Genomic DNA, 12,265 nt, shown 5'->3' with positions numbered 1-12,265 from the left:
GTGTGTGTGTGTGTGTGTGTGTGTGTGTGTGTGTGTGTGTGTGTGTGTGTGTGTGTGTGTGTGTGTGAATGTGTGTGTTAATGTGCCTGAATGTGTGTGAATGTGTGTGAGTGTGTGTGTGAGAGTGTGTGTGAGTGTGTGTGTGAGAGTGTGTGTGAGAGTGTGTGTGAGAGTGTGTGTGAGAGTGTGTGTGAGAGTGTGTGTGAGAGTGTGTGTGAGAGTGTGTGTGAGAGTGTGTGTGAGAGTGTGTGTGAGAGTGTGTGTGAGAGTGTGTGTGAGAGTGTGTGTGAGAGTGTGTGTGAGAGTGAGAGTGAGAGTGAGAGTGTGAGAGTGAGAGTGTGAGAGTGAGAGTGAGAGAGTCAGAGTCAGAGTGAGAGAGTCAGAGTGAGAGAGTCAGAGTGAGAGAGTCAGAGTGAGAGAGTCAGAGTGAGAGAGTCAGAGTGAGAGAGTCAGAGTGAGAGAGTCAGAGTGAGAGAGTCAGAGTGAGAGAGTCAGAGTGAGAGAGTCAGAGTCAGAGAGTCAGAGTCAGAGAGTCAGAGTCAGAGAGTCAGAGTCAGAGAGTCAGAGTCAGAGTCAGAGAGTCAGAGTCAGAGTCAGAGTCAGAGTCAGAGTCAGAGTCAGAGTCAGAGTCAGAGTCAGTCAGAGTCAGAGTCAGAGTCAGAGTCAGTCAGAGTCAGAGTCAGAGTCAGAGTCAGAGTGAGAGAGTCAGAGTCAGAGTCAGAGTCAGAGTCAGTCAGTGAGTCAGTGAGTCAGTGAGTGTGTGAGTGTGTGTGTGTGAGTGTGTGAGTGTGTGAGTGTGTGAGTGTGTGAGTGTGTGAGTGTGTGAGTGTGTGTGTGTGTGTGTGTGTGTGTGTGTGTGTGTGTGTGTGTGTGTGAGTGTGAGTGTGTGAGTGTGTGAGTGTGTGAGTGTGTGAGTGTGTGAGTGTGTGAGTGTGAGAGTGTGAGAGTGTGAGAGTGTGAGAGTGTGAGAGTGTGAGAGTGTGAGAGTGTGAGAGTGTGAGAGTGTGAGAGTGTGAGAGTGTGAGTGTGAGAGTGTGAGAGTCAGAGTCAGAGTGAGAGTGAGAGTGAGAGTGAGAGTGAGAGTGAGAGTGAGAGTGAGAGTGAGAGAGAGAGATATGTAGGGAGGGAAGTCAGTGATGGGGAGAATCACTGTTGACCATTTTTATGCTTGAGAGTTTGTGACTGGTTCTATAAGGATCATATGAGGTACTGTCAATGAGAAGGTGGTGACCACATCTGGGAGCCCACGTCTCAGTGCGCATACGCCTGCTGCTCTGCACCCGTCCCGCTGCATTCCCCAGGCACGATGTTTGACGTGGTTTACAACAAAGCTGCTCTCGAACCATCTGACCTCTTCATCCAACTCCACTCGAACTCTTCTCTCCCGTCCTCAGAACTAGACTCGACTCTGCTCTGCTCTGCTCCAAACTACTCTGCCAAGAATATTATCACAATCGCTTCTGTCGTCTCACACGTTCGCTTTTCATGATCCAGCCATGCCAATTGGATAGCAGAGTGCCAGCCAGTCATCACGATTGGTTCCAGGGATGCGATGGGTGAGGCTACTGATACAATTCCAGCAGCGCTGGGGCAGGTGATAACAATGCTGGTAGCGCTGGAGGCTTGGTGGCATAGCGAAAACAATGCTGGTGGCTTAGCTCTGCTAAACGTGTTCGATGTATGCTATTGTTACTGAATGGATTTGTGCGGTTCGGGGCATGTTTTGGGGAGTGAATGTGGTATGTGGTTGGAATGTCTCAAGAGTTGAGAAGTGCTTGAGAATGGAGTTTGAGAAGGAGAATAAAGTTTGAGTCTGGAGTTGAAGAAAGAGGAACAGAACGACGATGATAATTCCAACTACATTCACAACGTATATTTCTCTTCTACCAATACAGTAGCCGATATAAATAAAGATGTATGTATGTATAGTTATGTAGCCTATAAATATGTCGAGGTATGTGGACAAAAAAAAATGGAAAGACCAATGTAGACACTTAAAAGGGCATTGGGCCACCAGGTGTGGCAAGTACAGCCTGTATGCGCTGTGGCATAGTCCACCAGCATCTGGAATACGGCACCATTCTTCCACGAGAGAAAGTTAATCAACTCACACCTGTTTTATGGAGGTGGAAAAAAGTTTCAAGCGTCGTTCCAGAATATCCCATAAATGCTCGATTGGGTTCAGATCTGGTGAGTGAGAAGGCCATGACATATGGATAATATCAGTCATGCTTATCAATCCATTGGGAACCACACATGCTCTGTGGATGGGGGGCATTGTCATCCTGGAAGACACCCCTCCCAGCAGGAAAAACAAGCTGCAGCATGGGGTGATGATCACTCAGTACCATTAAATCGTGATTATCATTGACCTTGCTTTCAAAGGGAATGACTGCACCCAAGCCATGCAAGGAAAATCCCCCCCCCCCCCGACAAAATTACAGAACCATCAGAACACTTAATTGTTGGAATCAAGCACTCGGGGTTGTAGAGTTCTTGAGGGTGGCGCCACACGTGCACTCGTCTGTCGAGAACATGGTGAAGGATGACTCATCTGACCATATCACATTTCTCCACTGCTCAGTCCATTGCCTGTGCTCTTTTCACCAGTGGACTCACAAACATGCATTGGCAGGTGTGACGAGTGGTTTGTGACCCACAACCCGACTATGGTATCACATTCTGTGGAGTTCTCAGCAGACCGTTTTTTATGAAACTGGCTGCTCGTGCCCCACGTTGAAAGTTAGTCAATTGATCTGCAGTTCCTCACCTGCTTTGTGTTGCACCTCAAATTAATGGATGGATATCACGATCCTTCTTCCCACTTCTGTAATGTATGCACTTCTGCCCACTGTTGCCCTTTGCTGATGATGTTTCCCACCGAGTTCCATGCCGACATCACCTTAAGACACCGTTGCTCGTGAAACATCAGCAAGTTGAGCTGTCTGTCACTGAAGCTCCTGCCAGCAGGATTAAAAACAAAACCTGTCAAAGGGCGGAGGAGCTCCTTGTGAGTCAACGGCCATCCATATCTAGTGCCCAACTGTGTCTGCGGACGTCCTCCTGCAGTTGGGTTACTTCTTATTAGGAGGTTGGTGGCAGGATTTGCACTCCGGCCACCGTAAAACCCTTCATTCCGTAAAACACAAAGAAATCTGAAAACCCACTCCGTGGGAGTACCTCCTGTGCAACTTCCCTTCACAGGGCAGCTCACCGGATGACGGGATTGGGGCAAAGCCTTCGGGACCCCCAATCCTTGATGATAGGAAGGAAACCACGGGGTAGCATTCCTGGGTCAAATTGTGAGAGAGCGTGTCGGAGTGGTGCTGAGGTGTCGTCCACCAGACGGCGGTCTCCTTGGGTTAACCTGAGGCGGTCCCTTCGGGTGGGTGCCTGGAATGTCCTATCCCAACAAGGATGGGCCAGGCATCTGCCTGGGGGATGGCCAAACGGAGGCTCTTGGAGTACCGGCGGAAAGTGGATGCAGTGACGCGCTGCTCTGGCACCTGCTCCCATACCTGACCTGACTTGACACCTGTGTGGAAGCCACTACTTTCAACATACTTGGTGCGCCTCATTTACCCAGGTGTTTCCTTTTTTTGTCCACTACCCATTTTGTGTATGTATGAATTGTTTCATATATATAATTGGTCAAAGTCATGCAAAGAATCAATCAACATACGCTATCATTGGAAAATGATGTCGGGATGGAGAGGCAACAACCATTATTCAAAGAAAGATGTACGGATTTCACATTTTGTGACCATCCTACCTCGTTTACATCTGTGGCATACCATCCCTACATCCTTTTACATTTTTTTTTTTTTTAATTACTTGTTAGGATAAAAACAAGACATAAAACCAAATCTTCACACACCTTTTAACCAATAAATAATTTCATTACACAAGGATTAAATCATCAACAATGCCAATGATGATGTCACAGGAAAAAAAATTTAAATATAAAACAGGACCACTGGGTTTTGTAAAGCTACCCTTCCAAGACCACACAAGATCGAGACCGACGAGTCAGCCAGACAAAACACCCACATGAAACCTGAACAAACAGGCATCTACAAGCAAAGAGAAAAATCAAAGTTTTTCTTTTGCATTCCCCACAAAAAAAACCCCAGAATGGCTTGTTAAACGACATTCCATCCGGGAAGGCACTCACGATTCAAGGTTGTACCAGGTGAGAGAAAAGGATGGGAAATCAAGGCAGCACATTACATCGTTACCTTTTCTTGTATGTCGAGTGGACCACTTGACGGCAAAGTAGAAAGTAAAAACGGTTTTCAAATGAATTTTTACAGTCCTATCAATCGTTTTAAGAGTTCCTTCCAATGGATAAGTGACAGTACATCGATAAAAACAGGTCTTGGCAGTGAAAGAGTTCTCCACACAATTTAATTGTGGCTTAAAACTCAATTCCGAATATGATAATGAATCTTAACACACAATGAGAGTGGGGGTTGGGGGAGGAAGAGAGTGGGTGGGAGGGTTGGTTTTGGCTTGATAATACAAATGTTTTTAACCACCGTTACACATCAAATCAGATGTTATACTGCGAAAATTCCACTCTGGGTGCCAACTCGGACTGTCGGAATAAAAGGTTTTGTCGAATGGGAAACACGAAAAGCAAGGCGAGACGCACCTGTCGGTCACGGCCTGCATGAACTCGTCGAGCAGGCTATCGTAATCGTCGCCGCGAATGCGCCGGTGCCGCAGCCCGATGTACAGCGGGTCTTCCAGGAGGGCCTATTGAAAGAGGAAAAAAAAAAAAAGAGTGAAAAACAAACTTTCGAATCAATGCAGATTCAACCAGGAAGAGGCTTTAAATCAAGAAATCACAAAATAGTAAATAAATAAAAAAATAGTTAACTGCACCACATACACTTTTTGGGTGTTTACCCCCCCCCCACTTCATCAGTCTTTAAAACTTCCACATGCTGAAAATGACTTTTATTCCACCCACGTTGCATGAACCACCTCGTGAAGCTGTCAGCAACGCAAAAGGACCAAATAGCCACCGGTGAACACCAGGGCTAAGAAAAAAAAAACCCCTCAAAAGTACAAAATATCCTTCAGCCATGGAATATTCCAGAAACAACCTTCGGCAATGCCTGGAACCAGATTTGTGAGAATGGCCTGTCCAGAGGTAGGTCAAATCATTTCTGCATGTTGCTCTGGGGAGGAAGCAGAGAAGCTGGCAAAGGCCACGCATGGCAACATCACAAAGCTGCTTTGTGCAGTGGATATTTCACAGATTTGAAAAGAAAAGAAAAATAAATTTTGCATCGATACAGGCCGAGTGGAGCTCGCACATCAATCGCATTAATTGACAGCAGCGTACTTTCATGTGAATTACAAGGACAGCAGTAGACAATGGACAACAGTATGTTGTGTATGGGATTTGAACCCGGGTTCAGAGGAGCGTGAGCAGTGTCTTATAAATAATCTACTTACTTGTGATAGCGTCAGCAAAATAAAGAAGTAAAATAAAATAAGTAAATAACAATGTTTTTTATTTTTTTATTTTAAATCTGCTTTGCAAACAAGAAGAGCATTGCCGAGGCCAGTGACAATCCGGGCTTGGCAACGGACTTGTTTTCTGTGTCGGCGTCGCCGAGCCAAGCGAAATGATCAAAGGAAGCGAGCAGACGTCTCACGGGCAAGTTGCAAAGTAAGAGGCGGAGGTTCCAGCCAGAGGGAACAAAGGCATAAAGAATTTAAAGGCAGCTGTGGAAATGAAAAAACAAAAATCACACATTCATACAAGTGGAGTGGTGACTCTCCATACATTACTTGCATGGAATCCAATGGGGGGAAATCGACTCGTGCCTCGTAATCAAAAAGGACAAAGGCGAAAAAATATCTTCCCACATAGATGGAGGATCACAAGGACGAAAGCAGAAAAGAAAAGTGAAAATGAAACCAAAAAAACAATCTCATTTACGAGCTGTTGAGCCAGTTATTGTGAAGCTGAGCGGTTGTTAAGCAACTGATCATCTGCACGCTCCCTTTACCAAACAATACGTTTATGTACGCAGAAATATCAGCTTATAGAGGAGCTAGATGAGGGCAGCAGCTTCACAGACAAAGGATCAAAGTGGAACAGGGACACAAAGACATTGCACATCAGTGGATCAATGGCAGAAAAGAAAGTGGTGGGAGTTTGGAGAGGGGTGGGAGCAATGGTGAGAGTACAAGGGAACAGTGGTGGGGACGGGGCAAGGCACAAGGTGATGATGGGAAGCACACTTCAAGGATTTGAGGGAACAGCATGAAAACACAGACACACAGAGTCGTTTCCACAGGCACGAGGATGGAGGGATGAAGACGAGTGCTCAGTGTATAATTGGAGAGGGAAACGAGATGCAAAACCATAAAAGGCATTTAAAAGCAACAAGATAACAGAATTCTCCTTTAAGGAGCAAGCAGTCACACTTGCTAACAATCTGAGGCAAGGATCGATCATGAGGTCGTTCCCATAGCGCCCCAGCTGGTGCTTCAGCAACGAGTCACTTTCGCTCAATGCATGACGTATTCACCAGACTCGGTGCTATAATGGTTGGAGTGTCCGCTCCAAGTCTGGGAGGTGGGCGATTCTAACCCAACCATGGATGAGTCATACCGAAGACGAAAGATGGGACGTGCTGCTTCCTCGCTTTGCCCTCAGCATTTTGATGACAGGCAGTGGACAAACAACCATTGCGCAGGCTTGATGAGCCTCACGTCCTCCTATTGCGTTGAAGTTCCTTGCCAGGAAACTCGTGTTGTATCATCTGCTTTTTCACGAGCCTAGATGTGTGGGTGGAAGCTATATCCAAATTTTTTTTTCAAAGATATCAGAATTTTATTAACAGGATCTAAGGCTCACAAGTGGAGTTGCAACACACAATGACAAAGACGAATACACGAGACAACACAGGACTGTTAGACGAGACCAACAGCCAGCGAGCTTGGGGGCACTCTGGGTACCTGTGACGTCACAATGGCGATGCTTTTCTCACCACACTCAGCAAGGCATTTCATGAGGAGGAATTTCCTCCTCCCAGGGATGCCAACGTAAGGGGATTGATTGCCCATGCTCATATCCTTTTAAACGCTGAACGGCAAGTAAGGAATCAGCACGTCTTACCATTTTTAACATCTCTGGTACGACTCAGCCAGGGTTTGAAGTGCCGGCCTCCCAGATTTGAAGCACACGTTCATGTCAAGAGGTATTTATTGAGAACTGTTTGTAAAAGAAAAAATAATAATAATTATAAATAAATAAAAAAAAGGGGGAAATACAATGACTCTTCTTGAAACCCAAAAGGACTTGGATAAGAACAGCAGGAATTGGCAAAACAAACATCATCACAACACGTCCCATGGTTGAATTTACGCTATCGAATCAGCCGATCCAACCCCATCCAGCCATTCAGCACCAATTGCTGTTCCACCTCGGACAGATTGCGGTGAAGGACTTTGAAACGATTAAACCTCAACTTCAATTTTTTTTTCCTCGCTTTCAACAGATTCACAACCTCAGGAAGTGGCAATACACATCCACAGTTTCTGCCAATAAACATTGCCAGGCATGCACCACCTGTAACGGCCTCAAAGCCACCTCGAATCATCACCGTCAACTCCCCATTATTTATTCATTCTTCCATGTTTGCACAAAGCAGCTGCCAGATGGATTTGCAGAAAGTTCCACAATCTGCAGAAAATTCTTCACACCTGCTGGAACCTGCGTAACGTCGATGTTGAAATGTTTATATTCCAACATCATAGCTCAACGCGACGACTCGGAGGCAAAAGTACACCAATGTGCAGCACAGCGCCATGACGCTTCACCTTACTCAACGTTTGCAGCTTAAGGGATAAACCAACAAAAAGGTAACGTCAGGCTCGACAGAGTTTGATGCTTTCAGAACTTGACAAGATCAACCATCCAATGCGCTCCGCATGTGGTCTGAACTTTATTGCCAAAAAAAACGGTTTTATCATTCAAAAAAAAAAATATATATATATATATATACAATTCATCATGGGATTTTCCCATCGTGTTTACCTTTCGATCCAGGATGCAGAAGAAAGTTTACACACGTGTGGTTTCAAGCAAACTCTCCATCTATCAAATTCCCCAAGTGCAAGAACGGACGGAGTCACGTTCTAAACTGGCTTCAAGACTCGAGCGCTTAAGCTCTCGAAGGAAATATATGTGCTGGACATCATTATTATTATTATTATTATTATTATTTTTTAACTCTTCACGGATTTAAAAAATAAAATAAAAAATTCCCACATCTTCATCTTGAGCGACTTATGCCTGCAAGAGCAATTTCCCACATCACATAAATCTATTTTACTCTCACGTTTCATTGAAAATTAAACGAGCTTGCATTTTGTAGACCGCAAGAATTAACAAATGTGCTCGAGGAGCATGAATGCGGAGAGTGAGACATTCCAACATTCATGGAAAAGAAATAAAATGAACAAAAGGGATACATCACTCAACCGGAAGTAGCTGAGTGTGCGCAAACGAAGCTTCCACCGAGCCAGGTGTTGGCTTCGTGGTTAGGGTGGCGGCTTGGGATCCGAGGGTCCTGAGTTCAAGCCCCGTTGGCCGCTGAATTAAAAATACACCAGGAGGTTGACTCAGCCTGTCATCCTTCCGAGGTCGGCAAAATGAGCACCAGTGTACTGGGAAGGGAGAGACTGCATCAGTGGCATAGCCGCGTCCCAACCAATGATGAGAGAGAGAGAGAGAGAGAGAGAGAGAGAGAGAGAGAGAGAGAGAGAGAGAGAGAGAGAGAGAGAGAGAGAGCGAGAGAGAGCGAGCGAGAGAGAGCGAGCGAGAGAGAGAGAGCGAGCGAGAGAGAGAGCGAGAGTGAGATAGTGTGAGAGGGAGAGAGAGAAAGTGCGCGAGAGAGAGAGATAGAGAGAGTGAGCGAGAGAGAGAGAGAGAGAGAGATAGAGAGAGTGAGCGCGAGAGAGCGAGAGAGAGAGTGAGCGCGAGAGAGCGAGAGAGAGAGTGAGCGCGAGAGAGAGAGAGAGAGAGTGAGCGCGAGAGAGAGAGAGAGTGAGCGCGTGAGAGAGAGAGAGTGAGCGCGAGAGAGAGAGAGTGAGCGCGAGAGAGAGAGAGTGAGCGCGAGAGAGAGAGAGTGAGCGAGAGAGAGAGAGAGTGAGCGAGAGAGAGCGAGAGATAGAGAGAGATAGAGAGAGATAGAGAGAGATAGAGAGAGATAGAGAGAGATAGAGAGAGATAGAGAGAGATAGAGAGAGATAGAGAGAGATAGAGAGAGATAGAGAGAGATAGAGAGAGATAGAGAGAGATAGAGAGAGATAGAGAGAGATAGAGAGAGATAGAGAGATATAGAGAGATATAGAGAGATATAGAGAGAGATAGAGAGATATAGAGAGATATAGAGAGATATAGAGAGATATAGAGAGAGAGAGAGAGAGAGAGAGAGAGAGAGAGAGAGAGAGAGAGAGAGAGAGAGAGAGAGAGAGAGAGAGAGAGAGAGAGAGAGAGAGAGAGAGCATCAGATACTTCCAAATCGAGTTATGGTGTGTAAAATGACCTGAGAGTAATCAGACCTTTCAAGCCCAAAATCTAAACGGTTCACTGCTGTATTAAAGTTGATACTTGTGCCAAGTTTGGATGAAACCCCTTCAGTGGTTCGCAAGTTATCACAGCAGCAACTAGAAATGCACCAAGTAGAGCGTATACCAAAAACCACACAATGCCTGATCCAGTCGAACACATCAGGCCCAATACATCAGGTCCAGATATACACCGTTTTTGGCCCGACCTCTCAATGGTGAAGAATCACTTTAAAATAATTTAAAATAATAATTCTCATATCCAAATATTCACCAAAATTGAATCAATTCTTCCTTGTCATACATCTAAAGTGTCCACCAAGTTTCGTCCGAATCCGTCAGTGACCTTTTGAGATATCGTGCTATATATCAGTTTAGCCCCATCTCTCAATGGTGAAGAATCACTTTAAAAAATTACAGTAACTCGATCCAGATCCGGATCTGGATCCTCACCAAAATCTAATCGGTTCGTCCTTGTCACACACCCAACCTGCCCACCAAATTGCATCCGAATCAGTCAGTGACATTTTGAGATATCCTGCACACAGACAGACAAAGACAGACAGACAGAGACAGACAGGGGTGAACACAACCACCTTCCACCTTACAAGGATTATAAGGAAATTATGCACAGGAGGCCATTCGGCCCATCATGCCTGCACCACACCAATACCAGATTTTAAATAAATCCATCAATATTCCTTCCCTTCGTGTATCGTGTTTTGGCTGCTGGTTGCATCATTGGTTAGGGATGGGGCAGTGCCGCTGATGCAGTGCCCCTATTACCAGTACACTGGTAATCATTTCGCCGACCTCGGAAGGATGATAGGCTGAGTCAACCCCCTGGTGTTAATTCAGCAGCCAACAGTTTTGAACTCAGGACCTTAGGATCCCAAGCCACCACCCTAACCACTAAGCCAACACCAGGGTTTACCTTCATTGGTGGAGGTAAAAATGTTGAGTGCTCAAGATGTCGACCGAAAAGGAAAGTTACAAATCACGACCTTTGACCTCTGACCTTTTGAATGCAAAATATAACCAGTTCATCTTTATATTACAATCCATACTTGTGCCACGTTCAGTTGAAATCCCTGCAACGGTTCACAAATCATCGTGGGAAAACAAATAAATTAATAAATAAAAATAAACTTATAACGGACGAACGTACAACCCGCAAACGTAGTGCCTCTGGTGTTGGACTGTGGAGGAATAATTATTTTAACCACCATCAATGCACCTGCACATATTCAAGGCGTTTTCAACCTGTCGAGGAAGTCCCTTACAACATACGAGAGGGTCAACAGTCAGCAAAAAAAAAAATATCCTGCAATCAAAAGGTGCGTGAGAAGAGCTCCAAGAATGGAAAGCAATGACGCGGTTGTGGAAAATGCACAACGAAGCAGAGTCCAAAGTGAACCTCTCATCACCACAGCTCACACCCTCCTCCCCCAACCATCTGTGCTGTCCTGTCGAAAAGGTTGCTTAAAATATTTCACATCAAGTAAAGGCTGGAACAAGAAAAAAAAAAAGAAAATAATAATTTAAAAAAAGGTGGGGTGGGGGTGAGGGAGCGACCACTGACAGTAAATAAAGGATAAAGTGCACCCCGGGAAACAGCGCGCGTGATTTTTCTTTTCCACTGCGAAAGGGCAGCTGAAAATCACAGGAGCCGATCGAGGGATTCAACAAGGCATGCATCACATTCAAAAGGTCAAGATGGCAGGAAAATTGGAATGATAGGTGGGAATTTTCACATTTTCCAGGCTTCATCCTCTGAACATGGTACTGGAGCATTGGCTGCAATGAAAATGCAGGTCAGTTTGTGGTTGAAATGCTTTAACAAACCCCTTTGACTGATGACATTACAATCAAAGAAGCTATCAAAGCTGTGAGGGGAAGGAGGGGGGGGGGGAGGATGGGATTCTAACAACATGACAAGGTGGTGGAAAAATAACCATTTGGGATAACAATGAGTTTCTTGGGAAAGGAAATGATGAGGTGGACTATGATCGAGGTAGTTTCATTGTAAATAACTACAAGTTCACCAACCAGAGGGAAGAATGATGACTTCACAAGAAATATAATCCAGGAAACAACTCCAAACCAGATAAGGGTGGAGCTGCGAACAATCGAGCATTTTGCTGAACATTTCCCACGCCACGACTCCACATTTTCCACCCCTCAACGCCCTCGCATTTATCATAGCCATTACTTTCAGCTCGTACGGACTCTCTCCACCTCTTTTCCATTCTCGTGCAGCCGGTGCCAAATGAGCGTGGATCAGCAATTTTCCGAGAAGTCCCAGCAGCGGCCAGATAAGCCAAACATTTGAAGTCTCATCAACAGAAAAGGGGTCATTAAACTCAGTGAGAGTTCATGTTTTCACATCAGGCTCATCCCCAGCAGCAACACGTCTGAATCACTCCACGACAACCACCAGCGCCACAACTGCCTCTGCAAGTCACAACCATGACCACAATTTCTTGAATGGCCCTAATTATTCCCTTCATCTTGTGGAGTTGGCAGACCCAGATCTTTCATCCTGACTGGCCAGGCCTGACATTTCACCGAGGGCAATTTCGGCAGGAATTTATTATTTATTCATCGTGTTGGCGACAACTCGACTACTCTTCACAAAATACACCATGGAATCATTCAGGTCCACCGG

The 12,265-nt window shown here is 45.4% G+C and overlaps 1 protein-coding gene across 5 annotated transcripts in view; it reads right to left on the bottom strand.

Annotated features, from left to right (window-relative positions):
- Nucleotides 1–12,265, bottom strand: part of LOC147010501 (NADP-dependent malic enzyme-like) — a 106,222-nt gene that overhangs the window by 37,974 nt on the left and 55,983 nt on the right. For all 5 annotated transcript variants that reach the window (XM_085859422.1, XM_085859424.1, XM_085859423.1 and 2 more), the window contains one exon: nucleotides 4,655–4,758. In XM_085859422.1, the coding sequence (XP_085715548.1) occupies nucleotides 4,655–4,758 (104 nt within the window). The remainder of the gene's footprint in view (nucleotides 1–4,654; nucleotides 4,759–12,265) is intronic.

Source organism: Eptatretus burgeri, chromosome 16, assembly GCF_056783735.1.
Source record: "Eptatretus burgeri isolate ZD-2024b chromosome 16, Ebu_testis_v1, whole genome shotgun sequence".
Classification (NCBI taxonomy): Eukaryota; Metazoa; Chordata; class Myxini; order Myxiniformes; family Myxinidae; genus Eptatretus; species Eptatretus burgeri.
Note: the sequence above shows the minus strand (reverse complement) of the source record. Positions and strands in the feature narration are given on the sequence as shown.